We start from the raw sequence: 18,722 nt of genomic DNA, 5'->3' as shown, positions 1-18,722 counted from the left end.
GATCCGGATAGAACACTACGACAGGGGAATGTCGGTAGCAAATTGAGAGTGTGTTGTTGATAAATCCATGGTGACCTCCATTTCTGATGAATTACAGCCAGAACGGAAGGCCTTGGCCGACAAGGCTGAGGCGAGGCTGAGGCGAGTCTGGCAAATTGGACAGCAGAAATGCTGCCTCGATTGCATTCACAGTCGACGTCTCATACTGGTCAAATCCCCAAAAGGCTCTGTTGCTACCCGTACAATGCTTTCAGCCAGGGACAGTTCCTTCTTGGATCCCTCGCCTTGTCAAACACCTCGTTGCATTCCTTACCAATACCAGGAGACAAGTCCCATTTATGGTAGCATAAGAGGGCAATAGCAAGATTGTCTCAAGGTATCTTTCTAGCCATCACGCAACAGAGCAACAAGATAGGTGTCTTTGGTGCTATCTACCCCGTTCACACACAACTTGTCCACGACCATCTGCTTACTGTGAGGGACAGGCTTGAAGAGAGAGCAAAGATGGTATGTGGCCGTCCTTAAAAGCGGCATGTCGTGCCAAGGACGGAACAAGGATGAACAGATCTCCGACTCGGCTACAGCCAGTGCGGGCAACAGGTTAAACCTCCCACCATGGACCACAACACAACACAGCACAGCCCAGCGCTGCAGGTTGGCACCTAGGTAGTTTCAGTGTCCGATAGAATATGGCATCGGCCTATAAACATACTGCTACATCAGAAGCCAGATGAGACCTGTCCTTCTGCAAAGCCCCCCTTCCGATATGAGATCACCCCTGCTGGTATCCCTGCGCAGCCAACACAATGGACGGTGGTGACCCAGGGACTCCCAGCGATGCCCATTACCTCCCGCAATCTCCTTCGCAGCAGACACCTCGCAAGCTCCCAGACGATCTGCCGACGTCCCTAGATGACCGCCGCTCCTTTCCCAGCTATGGCGAGGAAACCGAGATATATGATGGTTGGCAAGGCAAGCAGCCTCTCCCAGGTCTCGTGCTTCGCGGAGACAAATACTTACAACCTGTCGGTTTGGAATAGGTTCATCCCAGTATATCACGGCACCCACTCCCGCCAGAACCTTGACATTCGACCTCCATCTAGACACTCCAGCCTATGACGATGAGGAAACCTTTGCCCGCATCCAGGACAGCGACTCGCGCCTGATGGAAATGGTGGCTGCTCAGGCACATCACAGGGAAGATGGGAGTCCTGGGCAGGATGAAGATGCCATCGCTACGGATGACAGCCTCTCGGACAGCGAGAAGAAGGAGATTCTCCAGAAGAGCCTTAACATGGCAGCCAGTAATGGGGACGTCGCCCGGATTCAGAAGCTGGTCGGAGGTCGGGCCAAACAATACGTCGATGTCAACCAGCCGGATGAAGAGGGCACAGTACCACTAATATATGCTAGCTGTTTTGTGCGTCGCGCCCCAACAACAGAGCTGTTTATCAGACTAACGTGCGACAGGGACATCACGAGGTTGTGGCCGCGCTTCTGAACGCTGGGGCTATGGTAGACAAGCAGGACCGAAATCAGTGGAGCGCCTTGATGTGGGCAATGACAAATCGACACAAGCAAATTGCAAAAATGCTGCTCGATCATGGAGCGGATCCCGATATCAGATCTTCGTCTGGGGGCACTGCGCTTGACTTTGTCCAGCCCGGCTCCGACTTCTCTCATTATCTTCATGAAAATGGATATCATTTTGGGACGTCGAGCCTGGGAGACGACTTTTACAACTCGGGCTTCTCCCAGGATCGGTTCGAGGAAGAGATGGCAGAGAACGAAATGAAACGAAGGATGTTGATGCAAGAGAGTGCGGCTAACCTGGAGGTCGATTTGTCCACCTTGGGATTCGATGAACAACCAGAAGTAGGCCAACCTGAGAACGCCGCCTGAAGTGTTTTGCTGACTTTTCGTAGTCACCCACTGATCTCGAGGTCGACGAGGAAGAGTTCATCTGGGACCGTTGCATTGGCGACCAGATGTTTGTCTTTCAAGCTGATAAGCTGGATGCCATCTTTGACCTCATCATAACTAATATGACACCGCAACGATCGCCTTCGCAAAAGCCCATACCAGCGAACCTGATCTTTCTCATGGCGCGATATGCCCATTATCACATGACGGCCTCTCTTCTGGACGAGGTCCTTACCAGAGCTATGGATCTCATTAACGATGTCATCGAACGCTACCAGTGGGACATGACCATGTTGGCTTTCTGGATATCCAACGCGACCCTGCTCCTGCATTACCTGAAGAAGGATGCGGGCCTTGTGCAGGCTACATCCAAGTATCAGCTCGAGCTTGCCGAGCTGATTAACGAGACCTTCATCCTCATTATCCGAGATGCGGAAAGGAGAATGAACAAGGTTTTGGATGTTGCAATGTTGGACCACGAAACAATACCCGGCCTGGACGACATTGCATTCCAAGGAGAATGGAAAGTCTTCAAGTCCAAGCCTAAAACGAAGGACGAGCCGCCAGAAAAGAGGTTTCGTCCTCCCTCACCCAAGCGGCGAGCCCAAACGTCGCCGCGCAACATTACCTCCCTCCTCTCTTCGACCCTATTTGTGCTCGACCTATACGATGTGCATTCGGTCATCACGTCACAGATCCTGTCTCAGCTGCTGTATTGGATTGGTGCCGAGTTGTTCAACCGGGTCATGACCACCAAGAAATACCTTTCGAGGACCAAGGCGATGCAAATTCGCATGAATGTGTCTGCAATTGAAGATTGGGCACGGACAAACAATCGACAACCGGAACATTATGAGCACGGCTCCACAATTTCAACCGGAGAGACCACAGTCGATGCCGCGCGACGGCATCTGGCACCCATCATCCAGCTACTGCAGTGGCTGCAGTGTTTCAGTTCGCTGGGCGAGGACCATGAATCTCTAGTTGGCACGTTAGTCCAGCTCCAGCGCCTCACTCCGACACAGTTGATTCACGCAGTCAAGAATTATCGAGCCGAAGTCGGCGAAAAAAGCCTACCCAAAGCACACATGAAATTCTTGACTCAATTGCAGAGAGGCGAGCAGTCATTGATCAAGAGGCCGCTGACACCAATGGTCGATGCACCGGAGTCGGGGACCACGACACCCGCAAAGCGGAATGGAACGCCAGCGCCAGTAAACAAAGAGCCGAGCACACCTCAGAAGAACACCTCGGTGCCTCCAATATCTTCGCCAGTCGAGCCAGACACAGATCCACCGATGAATCGAAATGCGTTGACATTGGATCAGTCTCTGATGCTGCCGTTCTCGCTTCCCACCTCGACAGACATGCTCATCAGTTATGGGGCCGGCATTGGCGGGACAAACAGGGAGCAAGCGAGGAAATATATCCCCACTGTCCCGGCAGAAGTTCTCAGCAAGTTGAACCTGGACGGGGACGGTCTGAGGCGGGAAGGGAGCATCGGGACCATTGGAACCACGGCTCAGGGCTGGCGAAGCAGTGCATTTTGAGAGAGGTTTTGCAGGTCTTGGGCATGTTCAGGAACGGCTTCATGTAACGTGCCCAGCGTGGCGTTAATGCAGAGATTCGCGACTATAGTTGGTGACATGAAAGACGAATCCTGCCCAGATTTCACGTACTGTACACCCAAAAGTTGTCCATAATGGATGCATGGCATCAGCCCCAGGCATGACTGGAGGGAAATACGAGAATGGGTGGTTGGTGGCGCAATCAACCACATGATTGCTGGTGCCATACGGGGCTGGAGGGAGCGTCTGATATCGGCATGACGCCGCCTAAGAGGATGCGGAGATGCCCAAGTCACAGGGATGGTCTAGGCACTGATAGGCACTCCACAGGCACCGAGCTCGCTTGTCGGGTACCACCTGCTGTACGTACTACTTTCCCGCACCAAGTACGGAGTAGTAGGTGCGTACCGAGTAGTTCCTGGCTACTGTAGGAGCCGCTTGTAACGCCAAAGGCCCCCCACAGTCATTACGTGCAACTTGCATCCTTCCACCCCCAGGAACGCGTCCTTCGCTTCCTTCAATCCACACTTCATTCCACTTTCACCCCTCGCATCTCGCCCTGCTCAGGTCCATCACCCTCAGTCAAGTGATGAACGCTGATGGATGAGTATTTCTCTTCCTTGCCATGATATCGACGAAATCCACGTGCTGACAAGCAACCAGATTGACTCTTGGCAGCTCCACTTGGGATGATGAGCTGCTGATGGCTGCAATTTCGCCAAAATCCAGCGCCATTTGACCAATGTCTCGAACCCTAGCTCCCTCGATAGCCGTATTCTCCAGATCGGGGGAGAAATCTAATCATGGCTTGCTCGCCGGATGCCTCCCACTCCTCTGCGGCGTCGATAGCAAGGACTAGGGCCTTTCTATTTCCGAAACCCTCTCGTGGGCTGTCCGGCGCCGGTAATCTGTCAAAAGTCGGGGCTGCCGTTAACATGAGACACCTCCCTCCTCCCAAGCGAGCCCTCTGAATGGCGATCTTCCCAGGGCCATGCCGGTAAACGGTTGCGAAAGCTCAAACTGCGACTTTCGATCCTGGACCTGTTGTCGTCCTCTAAATGTTACAAGAGGGCTTGTTTCATCATGTCCGGCGAGCGGCGCAGATGCATCCTCACCCTGATTTCACCAGCAATGCTGAACCGGTAACAGCAAGCACGAGTTTGGCCTCTTCCACAACCGAAAGCTCGACGACATCCTCTTCAAGTGCAATAGCCACAACGGCCCCGACGCCGACCACAGATATGGCGCCGCATGCTGCCTTTCTTTACCCAACGGAGGTGATGACCTTGAACAACATTGATGTGATCCAAGTCAGCTACCAGACGGTCTGGAACAATGTAGACCTATCCATCTTTTGTGAGCTGAGCCCAGGCTCGGATCAGTTCGCATTGGCCAATGTAAACCAAAGTAAGTTTGCCTACGCCTGGCCAGTATTGGAAACAGAGATTGACTATATTTTGGCAGTCCAATCCAATGGCACATACGCCATTGCGCCCATTCAAGCCGGGATGCAAATCCCGCATTATCCTACCTATTGCAACTTCATGCTCTGCGATGCCCAGAATAAGACAGACTCGACCACTGCAGCTGGCTTCACGATGGTCAGCACCCAAGGCATTGCCACAACCTACGCTTTGGCCGCTACACGAGCAGCAACATCCTCAGCGACACAAACCCCCACGGGCTCCGAGCAAGCTCCGACAGCGACGGGAGTTGCCAATTTGTCCTCCTCGCCAGGCGCATCTGCAGCAGCCGAGACAGCAGTTTCTTCGGCCTCTCACACTACTGGAATAGGCAATGGCGCCAAAGCGGGTATCGCCATTGGCGTGATTCTCGGCATCATCGCCTTAATAACCGCCATATTCTTTTGCTTACGAAAAAGACGGCAACTGCACAAGATAGGGGATATGGTAACACTAAGGAGTACAGCGTCGTCGGTGGACATTGCGGCGCCATCTGAGAAGGTTGCAGTAGCAGACTCTGCGCCGGTGTCAACCGCAGCCCTACCTTCCACCCCTTCACCAGACAATGATGGATCTCCGGTTACGGGTTTCAAGATGGGGGAGAATCATCGCAATTCAGAAGATTGGAGACGGTTTTTTGGCAACGGGAAAACTCAGAAGCCCGCAGCTTCGCCTTGACATTTTCATTCGGAGGGACCGACAGAAACCGCAGAAGACTAATTGCATATTGCTTAGCGACGAGACCGATACGAACCGAGCGTCTTTGTTTGATCCTTATGAAAACAGTGTCCTGTGGGTTTTGAACCACTCTAGCGGCCAAATACTGCAGCCTTGTCGTTTGCGGCATGGCACGTGACCTGGTGCAAGACTCGACCGTTCTGAACGCCCATCAATGTCATGAACACCAACACCAAAGCTCTCTGATTGTGGTGCGATTTCAGTCCTGAGATCATGTTGTCTTCTGCGCGCGGTGCAATGTTGCGACCAGCTCCATTCCATTGTGTGCTGCCACACGTCCGTTTCCGTCTATTGCGGTCTTTTCGCTCTATTCATTCTTCCACAACGCGCCCATTGTTCACCATGCCGCACCCATTCAGGCATGTCCGCAAACATGTCCAAAGGTGCTTGAATTCATTTGCACGGCTCCTTCCAGTGTCCTTTGTCCCAGCATGTTGCTTCTTTTCATTCTTATTCTCGCTCCTTCTCGAGCTACCCATCCCTTGTTCAGTGTCTGCTACTCCATTTCTGCAAAACCTCCAGCCTACATCTCATAATGGTGGAAACAAGAGCTCAGGCAAGAGCACGGGCTGCTGCGCCTGGACAGGCCAGTACCAGCAGTGCACCCAAGAAGCAGGCAAAAAGCAAAGCACCAGCACAGAGTCAGTCCAACGACGGTGCTAAGCAGAAGACTCGATCAGGACGTAAAGCACCAGGAAGAACCAAAACACAATCTAAAACATCAGGGAAGGCTCAGTCCAAATCCAAATCCAAACCTTCCTCGAAGAAAAAGGGCGTTAAGAAAGGATGCCCAGCTGCTGCGGACGATGGGGACGGAGCACAAGGGTCAGCAGCAACTCCTCCTGCTGGGGGAGGAAACGGTCCGATCCCTAGTCCGACTACATCAGAGGGGCCAGAGTTCGCCACGCCTTTGAGGGCGCCTCGGGAGGCTATCGCCGCCACCAGGTCAAGGGTACACTCGGATCTAGGAAAGGGGTTTATGAATCCAGGTCGTCTTTGCTATCGCAATGCCACTATCGTCATGTTACTGCACAGCAACAGATTCATGTCCTGGATTGAAAACCGGCACATTCCCAATCTGACGGGGGCTGGATTGAGGATCAAGACTTACAGCAAACCGTTCATCGACGCAATGCTTGGGGTGGAGTCTGACGACGAGCAAAGCAACGATGAAGCAGCGACATCATTGCCCAACGATTATACCGATGTGTGGTGTGAATTGTTTCAACTGAGCAGAGCCTATTGGGACGAAAGCCGGATTCACCAACAGACCATCGACAATGCCATGGCTGTCTTTTGGGACTATGTTACAGATCGTCACCGCGATAAGGAAATGAGAACCACAACCATTGATGTGGATGACAGATTCACGACCAAAATGAAGGAAGCCAATGAAGATCAGTGCGCTTCCGAATTCCTGGGTTGGCTGATCAACCTCAGCGTTGAGCAGCTCAGATACTTCATCAACAAAAAGGTGAACCGTCGTAGAAGCAGGTGAGTCTTCCCAGAACCGGGCCTGATGGTGTGGACCGAGCTGATCATGGAGGCAGACTGGACCAAGCGACCCTGGACAAAGTCGTTGACCTGGTCCATGTAAATATACATGAACTGTTGCGAGTCACCCAGACACAACGTGCCCGGTGCATGCAGTGCGGCTCCATTCACAACGTCAAAACCCGTTTCTCAACGCTTGATGAGCAGACGATACTATCCCTCCCGTTGCCAGCCTCGGCCGATGGCCGTGTGCCAGTGACGCTGGAAGACTGCCTTGTGAAGAATTCCAAGGACGATTTCGAATGGCGCTGCAGCACCTGCAGCAACGACACGGCGAATCGCAACGCAGACAATGAAAACGGCGCCATCTGGAGGAAGATCTACTCTCCCCCTGATGTCTTGTTTGTGCAGCTCCAACGCTTCCGACCGCGACGCGGGAGAAATGGGAATGTGGTGATTGACAGTGGAGGAAACATGACGTGGGAAAAAGACGACACACAGGTGACAGTCCCAGAGGAGCTGGACCTAACCCCGTTCCTCGAGACGCGAGGGGAGCCTGCCAACATCTCGGCCAAGTACCGGCTGGAGGCCATTGTGAACCACCAAGGTGACAAAGATCAAGGTCACTATATCGGCTACGTCCGCCGCGGAGACAGCTGGTACGTGTTCAACGATGCGTTGAAGGTCAAGAAGACCTCTTTCAAAGACATTCTCAAGCACAAGGGAGACTTCACGCCCTATGTGCTTCTATACGAAAGGGTCGTCGACGACCAGGCGGACGGCAGTGACGAGGACCAAGCAACGTCTTCGAGCGGTGTTGGTGGTTCACAGGGTGACGCGAACGCGAGACACACGGGCAATGGAGAGGGCGGCAATAACCACGATAAGAGCGGTAGAAACGACGGTAGCCAGAGCAGAGGCAGCCAGCCTCCCGCCAACGGGGCGCAAGACGGTCGCCAATCTTCATCTGCCCAACTCAAGGTTGCCGTGAACAAAGAGGCCCGTCCAGGACGGTTGCTCATCGACATCAAGGCAAACTTCGGTCAGTACGAGATCTATCTCCCAACGTTCGTCCTGGAAAATTATGTGCCTAGCTCCGACAAAGGCAATGGCGCCAGCATCCACATGGATCTGAGTGACTCCACAGGACCAATTGCAGAGATCGCGGGAGGCGGTTCGTTCGGGGACTATACAACAGGCGAAACTGGATTCGCTCCTATCATCTCGTTGAGACCCTCTATGGAGGCTGGGCGGACGCTCTGCTCAGCGAGGGGAGTCAGCGTTGACCGCGACGGCCAGCGGCAGTTCAAAAGGTCTGACAGCGGCGATACTGAATTGGATCCTGCGCTTCTTCCCGACGTTCCGACGCACAGTCCCCTCCGAGATCTTCCTGACGCTCCAAAGCACAGTCCCTGCCAACATCGTCCCCCGGCTCATGATGGCGGACTCGGCAACGCACGCCAGAATCGCAAGGCCAGCTCCCCTCGGGACGTTCGACAATCGCCGCGTGAGGACGGAGCGCCCCTCTTCTACCAGGAGACCATCAAGCAGGGTCTACACTCAATGGTCCTCCCCAACTACCAGGCGGAAATTGCGGCGCTGAAGACCCAGCTTGTCGAGTACGAGGACTTGCTGGAGGACACGGCCGAGCATGACGAGGCGCGGACGCGCCTTTGGCACTACAGGGAGGCGTCCTTGCTAGACACGCACAAGAAACAGCAGGAGTTGATCGTGGCGTTGGAAGATGAGGTCCGCCTCCTCCGGGAACACTGTGCATTTCAATATTACAACCCGCGAGGAGCCGGGATCGGTCTCGGGATATATGGGGTTGACACCGCGGAGCAAAGCGGCCAGGGCACCACGGGAGCAGGACAGAAGAGAACATTCGGTCAGGTCGACGAGGACGTCCAACAGGTCGGCAGCGACGCTCAGGCACAGGTGAGAGCATCCAAGAGGCCCAAGATCTCCAGCAGCAGCCCCGATGTGGCAGTGGGCGATGAGGATCCCTTCACTGAGCCCATCGACTACGACTCGCGTGATCTGACTGAGCTGCACTACGACTCGGCAGGAGGCCGTCTCTACTCCGAGGAGGATGGAGCTGATGGGGGCATGGACATGCTTGACGAGGATGACTCGGTGGACGACGACAGCGACGGCGACGGCGACGGCGACGGCGACGGTGACAGTGACAGTGACAGTGACAGTGACAGTGACAGTGACGACGTCGACGGCCCGCCTCCCAACCCCCAAGGCCAGCAGGGAGAAAGCCCCCTCCCGGACTACGAGGACATGGTCCCCGAGGACGAACAGTACGATGCCTCGACCGAGACGTCGCCGCAGCGCTGGTGGTACGGCAACTACGACCCGCGGATGGCGATGGCCTCGCCCTCGCCCTCGCGCCGCTTCCCCTCGACGCCGACCCGCGTGATGCCGAGGCCGAGCACGCCGTGGGCACCGCGCACGCCGACGAGGCCGATCACGACGTCGCGACTCAGCCCGCTCCAGATCCGGCACACGCCGGGCCAGGGCCGCGTCGACGGCCGCGTCAGGAGCAGCCCTCGCCACTACCAGACGGGCGGCGGCAGCAGCGTCGGCGCGGGTCCTGGGTTTCGGATCAGCCTCGACCAGGACGGGTTGCCGTTCTACACCGAATCATGAAGCGGGCAGGCGGGTGGTCGGTCAACTATCCACTATGTAGATCTGGGTAATAGCTCGAACGAAAACCGATACATCCATACCAGTGTGTGGGCTGGTCTCATGGACAAAGCAGGGAGGATGGTAATATACTAGGCAGGGACGGCATGAGATATGTATTTTAAAGGGAAGGGAAGGGATCGTATACACTGCGCTATTGTTGCTGCTGATGTGCTGATGATGAGTTTGCATATATGCCTGCTTTACTTATACGCCTCTGTTTAGTTATGAATACATGGCTCCTCGATTCTATTCTAACATGCTTTCCATGATCAGGGAGAAGCTGGGTGCAGCTGCCACGGGCCTTGATAGGGTGAAGGAGGAGCGCCATCCCCGTATTGTCCTGTAGCTGGAAACCCACTCGAGTATGATGGGATGAAATACTCCGTACCTATATTGCGTCCATAATACGGGGGAGGCTGCTCTCCACAAATACGAGATGCGTATGGCCTTATCATCCTCTCGGCGAGCCCTAGGATCTGCTGGCCGTGCCGAGCATGAGGACAATAGACGCGCAGGCAATATGATTACAATCGAGACATCCTCATACGGATGGAGACGATCGGCGCTCGAAGATATTATCACAGTACCATGCAAGAGCGGCTCGAACGGGGGTGGATGGGGGGGGGGGGCTTCGACTGATCCTCGCTATTCCTATTCCCGCCTGATGATCTGTTGGATGGAGGCAAAAATGCGGTAGCTGGCATTGGTTGATAGGGGCTTTCCCCGCCTTGATGCTCACAGTTCCAGGTTCTGGGTCAACGCCTGAGCACACGCTGCTGCAACGATAGGTTGATGGTCGGTTGGCTGAAATGGTGGAAAAGGCTTGATTCGCTAATTAGTTCCATGCTTGCGTGCTCAAAGCCGCATCGAGGGAGCTTGTCCATCTTTGGGGGTCCTATACGAACTTCCCGTGCCAGGTACCAGGATCAAATCGCCGTGTCAACTCGAGTTGATAGGCGGGGCCAGCCGAAGAGCTGAAAAGCATCCCCTGCAAGGTGACAACTCTAGTAAGTCCAGGTATGCCTGAATGAGACGCGGATATCTGGTGGTTGACCATGCTGGGTGCCACGTTACCACTGGTGGTCCCAGTGCTGAGCTTCGAGTTGGCCCCCATTCGTGCCTATAACTAAGCCCTGTCGTGTATGCTGGAGGCCTGATTGACGTCGTGGGTCATAGCGCTTGCATCTGGGGTCGAGCCATGATCGAGATGCACGGTCCGCCGTCTTCTAAGCCGCATGGAAATGGTATATGGAGACGTCACCAGGCTGGTATCTTGCTCAATCTCCATCCTCGCTCAACTAGATCTCGTCTGTAGCCGCCAGTTGACTGCCAAATGTCCAGCACTGGCTGTGCTATGTTGAGTCTCCATAGCCGCTTGACACCGACGTCCACAAGTACTGTTCGAGGGAGAGATATCTTAGAGCGATGACCGAGAAAACAACTCCACAACTCCCAAAAGTCCGCGTGTTGGCCAAGGGCGATGTGGCTTTGCAACACCGTCGTGGGTGAGTGCGCGGGACTCAAGCTGTCCTGGAAGTCAGCGTTAATGTTTCATCCAAGCAAGGCAAAGGCAAATGGATCCTTGCCCGCCGTCGGCGAGAGCGCTCGAAGTAAAGCGGACGACAACAGAGCAGGTCTCGCTTTTACAGAAGTCAAACCTCGTATCAAGCAGCTTCATCACAAGGTGCGGAGCGGCTGCACGACATGCAAGTATGTGATTAGACTTCCTTTCTCCTTGCTGCTGTTCGTGTGCTTATTGTCCGTAAGGCATAGAAGAATAAAATGCGACGAGCATAAGCCAAGCTGCAAAAGGTACCGACCTGGCTCTCCTACATTTCCCTGCAATCAGCGCGGAGTGGTTCTCACCTGGTGAATCAGATGCACTCGCTCCGGCCGAGTCTGCCTGGGGTACAATCCTCCCAGGCCGTGGATCTTTGAAGGAGTAGAGCCCAAGAAACGAGCCGCGACTTCGGCCCTTGAGAGCGAAAGCGGCGGCAATCCAGACTCCTCGTCCTGGCAGGATCCTTATTTGGCGGCCACCATCGATGTCTTGTTTGGCGACACGGATGAAGAGCGCCGCAGCTTGGATTTTTGGTTGAGGGGGACTGGGCCGACCTTGGGCAATTTCGGGCCCGACAATGATTTCTGGTGCTGTTTCGTCCCTCGCTGGGCATGGCAATCCCCCATCGTCCGGCATCTCATGGTGGCGGCAGCGCTGGTCGACGAGCAGCTCGGTCTGTACCGCAAGGCAACAACATCGAGAGTGACACCACGTGTGATTTGGCACTATCATGCCGCCATCACGAGGATGGCCAACGCAAAGGCGCCCGACAAGGTGAACTTGACCGTGGCATGCTTGGTCGCTTGGGTCTGCGAGACCATGCAACGGAATTACGCAGTGGCAGGTGTCCATATCAAAGCTGCTTCACGCCTTTGGGGAGAGATCAAGGCCTCGTCAGACAAGTTGCCTCAATCCATGCTGGACACGATGGCGCCGATCGAGCGAGCCGTTCGATTGTGCGACTCGTACACAAAAGCTGTCCTCGCCGAAGACCCTCCGTCAAGCAATCCGTTGATGGATGGAACAGGCCCCGTGGAAGACACGACAGGCGATGTTCCCGTTGTCCATTCCTTGAGACAGGCAAGAGGCTTGTTGTTGGAGTCAATTGCCGCATTTTCGGCAAAGGAATGGACAGACGCTGATGCCCGGCGGCAACGACTGTATATCAGAAATTGGCACCAGGCCATCCGCCGCTATTGTAGCTACGGCACAGAGTCGCGTCTGCACAAAATTACCGTCCAGATGTTGTTCAATGTGGGCATGGCCTTTCTTCCGGAGAGCGAAGCGGGTACGTTCAGCCATTATGCCAACCCAAAGGCATTGAAGCATATTTTGGAAATTTTCGAGCGGATTTCGGCAGAGAAGCGCAAGGAGAAGCCCAGCCTGGACGGTGACGAGATCGAAGTGACACTGGTGTCGGCTTTGGAGGTTATGATGAACAATATATATCATGACAACCTCTATCAACGTTGTGAACAGTTGCGCGGGGCGTTGGGAAGGCCGTGCGCAGACTCCAAGAGGTTCTCGGCCACTGCCAACGGCGACCTCAACTCTCAGTCCGATCATATCGCGCAAGTATTGACCCTGCTGCCAGATCAATGGAGGAGGAGTCTTAGGACTGGGCGGATATAATGTTCTCGGCTGCGCAGATGGCCTTTAGCGTAGCTCTTCAATCATCCAACTAAGGCAAACAAAGCTGTGGCCGCGTTTCTGCAATATATCGTTTTGATTCAGTCAGCTCGTCTCAATTCCTTTACTGCTGAATCTGTCCGTACCATCTTTCCTCCGGCTTGCTTCCATGCCCTTTGCGTTGGCCATGCTCCTCATCCACAGCCTGATGATCACGGTGTCGTCGTCTATGTCGATGACGGTGATGGTGATGATGTCCGTGATGATCTCTGTGTCGATGTTCGCCCTTGCGCTCTCGGTGTTGCCCAGTACTTTCTGGTCTGGTATATCCTTCGTCCAAATTGAAGTCTTCGAGACTTTCGATGTCATTCCCATCATGCTCTGCCATCTTTTTGCGCTTTCTATCGTGTCTTTCCCTCCTTCCCATCTCTTCGACTTCTGCGAGATCTCTTTCGCGCTCCCTCATCCACTCCTGTCTTTGTCTCTCATTCTCCCTGAGAGCTTTCACACCTCTCTTCATGGCTGCCAGAGGGTCGTTTGCATTGAGCCGTGTGAGTTCTCGTTCCTGTTTTCGAGGATTCTCGTCCCCCCATTTTTCTTGCTCTGGCTGGACCGACATATACCATGCGTCTTTAGGCCGATCTCGCCCGCCAACAGCGTCGGAGAGGTAGACCGTGTATGGATCTTTCCTTTGTTCTTGATCGACACGAGATCGTTTCTCGGGGGAAGGTATCAGGGATATATGGCTGTTCGCACCAACAAGGGAGGCATGGTCTTGTTCTTCTTTGCTCGTGGCCGCGGATGTGTTTCCCAAGGCGAGTCGAATATCACGATCAGTATCATCTTCTCCCGGTAGTTTGCGTTTCAAGCTTCTGCTCTGGCCCTTGCTCTGTTGTTGTAAAAGGGACAGTCTATCATCTGCCTCCCGCCGCAGGTCGTGCTTCTCTTGTTCGGCGGCTTGGTCACGGGCCCTGGCTTCATCACGCTTGACCCGCTCGATGTTCGCAGGGGAGTAGACGTTCCACGATTTCTTTTGGAGGAGATGGAGAGGCATTGTCCAATCAAGCAATCCGCAGACGTGCGTAGTCAGTCCTGGATTCTCGTGGAACAACTTGCTGCGGGGACGAAATAGCGAGACAAGGCTGAGGGAGCCTCGCCACCACGCCGCCGCCACCAGCCTGGGCGGCAAAACATCGGGAGGCGGAGATGTTGGATGTCATCTTCGAGTCCGCCGCCTCAGGTGCGGCGCAGTTTGGGGTCTTGAAACAGTCCTGGAATTGTCGTGCCTATTTATGATAATCCTGTCTGTAAATCTGTCCTCTGTTTCGAGATTTGGTGTTCAGTCACCGCCCCTTCCAGCCTTCACCCTTTCCATCTCACACTTCTCACTTCAGCTATGTCCTTCCTAAACAGAAACAACCTATTCGGTGGCTCAGGGCAGCAGCCTCCGCGCGATCAGTATGGCCAGCAACCATCCCCCCAGCGAGGAGGGCGTCCTTCTTATCCCCCCGGCGGCGGCGGCGGCGGCTACGATACACACATGAACGGTTACGACTCTCCGCGACAGGGGTATGGCAGTCCTGGCCTGCCTGCGAGAAACATGCCTCCACGACCCATGGGCCACCAGCAGAGTCCTAGTCGAGGAGCTCCTGCGAGAAGTCGGAGTGCTGTCATGACCCTACAACCTGCAAAATCTCCAGATAATTCGTATACCTTCCGCAACCTCGTGGCTGTTTCCTCGCAAGACGTTCCTCCTTCCTACGATGGCACCGACGTCTTCCTGCTTATCAACGGCATGTATGTCGTTTCAGCTCGACCTCTCGATGCTTTTCCACGAGGCAGCATTGGTCTCTCCGAACCCCAAAGGTCTTGGATGGGAGTGGCCTTGACGGATCTCCTGCAGGCAGAAGTCTACGATCCCTTCAGCCAGGGAGGGCAGGCATACATTGGTGCGATGGATATTGAAATTGGGTTCGCCAGCACGAGAAAGACTACAGACACGCCGTACGATCAAGATGATCTGGCCAAAGAGATTACAAAAGTATGCTCAGGAGTGGTTCGTTTGCGGTTTAATACTGACTTGGTCCTTAGTTATTTAACAGCCAAATGTTCGCCCCGGGTCAGCGATTCCTGATGGACCTTAAAAGCATTCCCCTCAACTTCACAGTGAAGACAGTACAACTGGCCGACTTGAGTGAAAAAGCGGCGCCCACAACGTCGGATCCTCATGCGCGAGGCATTTTGACACCTCAAACCCAGATCAACTTTTTCAAGGATGGGAAGACGCCTATAAATCTCAAGGCATCCTCGCGTCGGCCTGCCGCCAATTCGATCATTGCCCCTGACTTCAAATTTGAGGATATGGGCATTGGTGGTCTGGATGCCGAGTTCGTTACCATTTTCCGAAGAGCATTTGCCTCCCGCGTCTTTCCTCCCGGGCTTGTGGACAAGCTAGGCATCCAGCACGTCAAGGGAATCTTACTCTACGGTCCTCCAGGTACAGGAAAGACATTGATTGCGCGACAAATCGGCAAAATGCTCAATGCGAGAGAACCAAAGGTCATCAACGGTCCCGAAGTGCTGAACAAGTATGTCGGTCAGTCCGAAGAAAATATCCGGAAACTCTTTGCCGATGCAGAGAAGGAATATAAAGAAAAGGGAGATGAATCCGGCCTCCACATCATCATCTTTGACGAATTGGATGCTGTCTGTAAGCAAAGAGGCAGCGGTGCCGGCGGGGGCACGGGCGTGGGAGATAGTGTTGTCAACCAGCTCCTCTCCAAGCTTGACGGCGTGGATCAATTGAACAACATCCTTCTGATCGGCATGACGAATCGGAAAGATATGATTGACGATGCTCTTCTACGGCCCGGCCGTCTTGAGCTCCACATGGAAATAGCCCTGCCAGACGAACACGGCCGAGCGCAGATTCTGAAGATCCATACGCAAAAGATGCGTGACAATAAGGTGCTCGACCCGGATGTCGACCTCCTGGAACTCGCTCATAAGACCAAGAACTTTTCTGGTGCCGAGATTGGCGGTCTGGTCAAGTCCGCCACGTCGTTTGCCTTTTCTCGACATATCAAGGTGGGCACGATGGCGGGGATCACGGACGACGTGGCAGATATGAAAGTTAAGCGTGCCGATTTCGAAAGCGCTCTAGAAGAGGTAAAACCGGCGTTTGGCGTCTCAGAGGAGGAGCTTTCGTACTGCCTCCGGGGAGGCGTCATTCACTTCTCACAGTATATCAAGGATGTACTTGAGGAAGGGAAATTGTTTGTGGAACAGGTGCGCAATCCGAATTCCACTCCGCTCTTCGCAGTGTGCCTCCACGGGCCGCCTGGCTGTGGAAAGACGGCGCTTGCAGCCAAGATTGCAATCGACAGCGGATACCCATTCATCAAGCTGGTCAGCAATAAGGACACGTTGGAGATGTCGGAATCCCAGAAGATCTCCTACCTGAGTAAGGTGTTTATGGACGCATACAAATCGCCCATGTCGTGCGTGGTCCTGGACGACGTGGAAGAATACACCGAGTGGACGCCCATCGGCCCTCGATTCTCCAACCCCATACTGAAAACCCTCGTCGCACTGTTACGCAAAGCGCCACCACCAGGACGAAGCCTGCTGATCATTGTGACGGCGACGGAACGCTCAGTCCTGCAACAATTAGATTTCTGGCGGCACTTTAACAGCGACATTCCCGTCGCCAATGTGCGCACCTACGACGAACTGGAATTTGTCATGAGAGAATCCAAAGGATTTGAAGGAGGGGAGATTTCCAGGGCGATTGCAGAGATCCGGGACATCACGCGCAGCGAGGTTGTGGGAGTGGGCATCAAGCATGTGCTACAGGCAATTGAGACGGCCAAATACGACGCCGATCGTGTCACTCGGTTTGCAGGGACTCTGAGCAGGGTCATCGCCGAGCGCGGAGAGGGGAGTGGTGGATTTCGTTGATGCAGAATAGGGGGATGAGGTTGAATGACATGAGATCTTTGGGCGCCTATACTTTGGACGAGCTCTAGAAAGGAAAATGGCATTCACATGATGAATGATATTGCGCGAAGTTGTCATCCTGAAGCATAGATGGCTAGGGAAGAATCGTCCTGCCATGGTTTCTTTGATATCCAAGCAGCTTGACACGGTCTGTTTATATAGAATGAAGCGCACACAAGCTCATGAGGCTGTTCACCGGCATTTCCCGATTTTGCTCCTCCATCCACTCCGTATGCCCCGCAAGGCCATGACACGATATGGGGTTGCAGAATGGGTCAATCCCGGCCCCCCCCCCATCCAAGGTGTTCAGAATGGCTTTCGGTAGTTGCATTGGCCGCATGTTGTCGCCCCTAGGAACGTCTTTGCTGGGAGCGTGACCCATTCGGACTTGTAAGGGCTGTATATAATGATACTCACTACTCCGTGGCCAGCAGTGTGGTGCAGTTAGAAGTTCCTCAGGCAGGCCGATAACACTCAAATATTCTGTCTACATCTTCAGCCATAGACTTGTTCTGCAAAGTGGTACCTGCTGCGTGCGCTGATTAGCCAGATACAGGTGCTTCCTCGCCTTTGCAGACGCAGTCCTTGTAGAGAGACAAACCATGGCATCCTCTTCCGACCATAAACAGCCCACGCCCTTCCCTCATGGCGCTTTTCTGCCCAATGGTCAATTCGACAATCAGCAGCGTGATCCTCCTCTTCCTGCCGACCATCCCACCATCGGGTACAAGCTGAACCACTTCATGCTGCGGATCCGCGATCCCGCAAAATCCATCCTCTTCTACGTCGACATCATGGGGATGCGGACCGTTTTCACCATGAACGTCGGTCCATTCACGATATACTACCTCGGATATCCACAGACCGACGAGCACCGGGCGGACCTGGCGAAATTTGGCGCCGACACCGCCGCTAAACTTCAACATACCTTGGGGTTGTTGGAGCTATACCATGTCCACGGTTCAGAGAAACAGGACCCCGGCTATTATTCGACGGGCAACGAGCCGGGCCATCTGGGGTTTGGCCACCTGGGCTTCACCGTGCCGAGCGTGCCCGAAGCGCTAAATCGAATGAGGGAGCACGGAGTCGAGATTTTGAAAGACCTGGGCGTCTGCACGAGGGAGAGCATCCCGATCAGTGACTGGGAGAACGAGCGCGGCATCGGCGTCGAGGTCAAGGGCACCGACAGCGAGATCCATGACGAGTATAGAAAGGTCTTTGAGAAGATTGCATTTGTGAAAGATCCGGTAAGTGTGGGCCCCAGCCCGCAACATCCCCCAATATGTCTCGCTGACTGAAGACCTTGGTATCAGGACGGATATATCGTCGAGTTGGTGCCGCAGAATATGCGCCCTCTAGACCCCTGAATTGGATCTTGACACAGGGAACGCTGACAACACGATGTGCCCGGAAGGAAATAGTCTACTTCTCGGTGGAACCTTCCAATACCTTGTCCCAAAGCTGTGAGTTGCTGAGAAATCGATGAAGTCAACCATGAGCGAAACTAGTCTTGCAAGGTGTGATGCCGGAATTAGGGAAGCAAGGTAGCCATTTCGTCTTTCGTCCATGCATATTGTCGCATTAGATATATACCCGCAACTCGCGAATCCCTGCCACTGTCGACTTTCTTTCGAATTGGTGGGCATAGTA

General features: G+C 54.1%; 7 protein-coding genes across 8 annotated transcripts; 6 read left to right on the top strand and 1 right to left on the bottom strand.

Moving 5' to 3' along the window:
- Positions 1-542: 542 nt before the first annotated feature.
- Positions 543-3,730, top strand: PV07_09751 (uncharacterized protein). Its single transcript, XM_016397037.1, has 4 exons — positions 543-972; positions 1,041-1,420; positions 1,471-1,875; positions 1,926-3,730. The coding sequence occupies exons 1-4, from the start codon at positions 807-809 to the stop codon at positions 3,471-3,473; spliced, it is 2,499 nt and encodes an 832-aa protein (XP_016244228.1). The 5' UTR covers positions 543-806; the 3' UTR covers positions 3,474-3,730.
- Positions 3,731-4,549: 819 nt separating this feature from the next.
- PV07_09750 (uncharacterized protein) lies at positions 4,550-5,632 on the top strand (the record flags this gene model as incomplete). Its single annotated transcript, XM_016397036.1, has 2 exons — positions 4,550-4,898; positions 4,956-5,632. The coding sequence occupies 2 exons, from the start codon at positions 4,550-4,552 to the stop codon at positions 5,630-5,632; spliced, it is 1,026 nt and encodes a 341-aa protein (XP_016244227.1).
- Positions 5,633-6,227: 595 nt separating this feature from the next.
- PV07_09749 (uncharacterized protein) lies at positions 6,228-10,104 on the top strand (the record flags this gene model as incomplete). Its single annotated transcript, XM_016397035.1, has 2 exons — positions 6,228-7,186; positions 7,243-10,104. 2 exons carry the CDS (start codon positions 6,228-6,230, stop codon positions 9,842-9,844), a joined length of 3,561 nt encoding a protein of 1,186 aa, XP_016244226.1. The 3' UTR covers positions 9,845-10,104.
- A 438-nt stretch (positions 10,105-10,542) lies between these two features.
- PV07_09747 lies at positions 10,543-14,176 on the bottom strand. 2 transcript variants are annotated; one of them, XM_016397033.1, is made up of 2 exons: positions 13,220-14,176; positions 10,543-13,154 (listed from the first exon to the last, which is right to left on the bottom strand). In XM_016397033.1, coding segments are annotated over exons 1-2 (909 nt in total). In that variant the 5' UTR covers positions 14,128-14,176; the 3' UTR covers positions 10,543-13,153. The 2 variants fall into 2 exon arrangements, with proteins under 2 accessions (XP_016244224.1, XP_016244223.1); XM_016397032.1 differs by having other exon boundaries at positions 10,543-14,176.
- On the top strand, positions 11,309-13,076 carry PV07_09748 (uncharacterized protein; the record flags this gene model as incomplete). The annotated part of the gene is made up of 4 exons (XM_016397034.1): positions 11,309-11,388; positions 11,444-11,593; positions 11,651-11,695; positions 11,762-13,076. 4 exons carry the CDS (start codon positions 11,309-11,311, stop codon positions 13,074-13,076), a joined length of 1,590 nt encoding a protein of 529 aa, XP_016244225.1.
- A 134-nt stretch (positions 14,177-14,310) lies between the features above and the next one.
- On the top strand, positions 14,311-17,271 carry PV07_09746 (uncharacterized protein). Its single transcript, XM_016397031.1, has 2 exons — positions 14,311-15,114; positions 15,165-17,271. Exons 1-2 carry the CDS (start codon positions 14,470-14,472, stop codon positions 17,031-17,033), a joined length of 2,514 nt encoding a protein of 837 aa, XP_016244222.1. The 5' UTR covers positions 14,311-14,469; the 3' UTR covers positions 17,034-17,271.
- A 403-nt stretch (positions 17,272-17,674) lies between these two features.
- On the top strand, positions 17,675-18,439 carry PV07_09745 (lactoylglutathione lyase; the record flags this gene model as incomplete). The annotated part of the gene is made up of 2 exons (XM_016397030.1): positions 17,675-18,319; positions 18,386-18,439. The coding sequence occupies 2 exons, from the start codon at positions 17,675-17,677 to the stop codon at positions 18,437-18,439; spliced, it is 699 nt and encodes a 232-aa protein (XP_016244221.1).
- Between the last annotated feature and the right edge of the window lie 283 nt (positions 18,440-18,722).

The sequence above is a fragment of the Cladophialophora immunda genome, assembly GCF_000835495.1.
Source record: "Cladophialophora immunda strain CBS 83496 unplaced genomic scaffold supercont1.6, whole genome shotgun sequence".
In the NCBI taxonomy this organism is placed as follows: Eukaryota; Fungi; Ascomycota; class Eurotiomycetes; order Chaetothyriales; family Herpotrichiellaceae; genus Cladophialophora; species Cladophialophora immunda.
The sequence above is the reverse complement of the archived record's forward strand: the minus strand, read 5'-3'. Positions and strand labels throughout refer to the sequence as shown.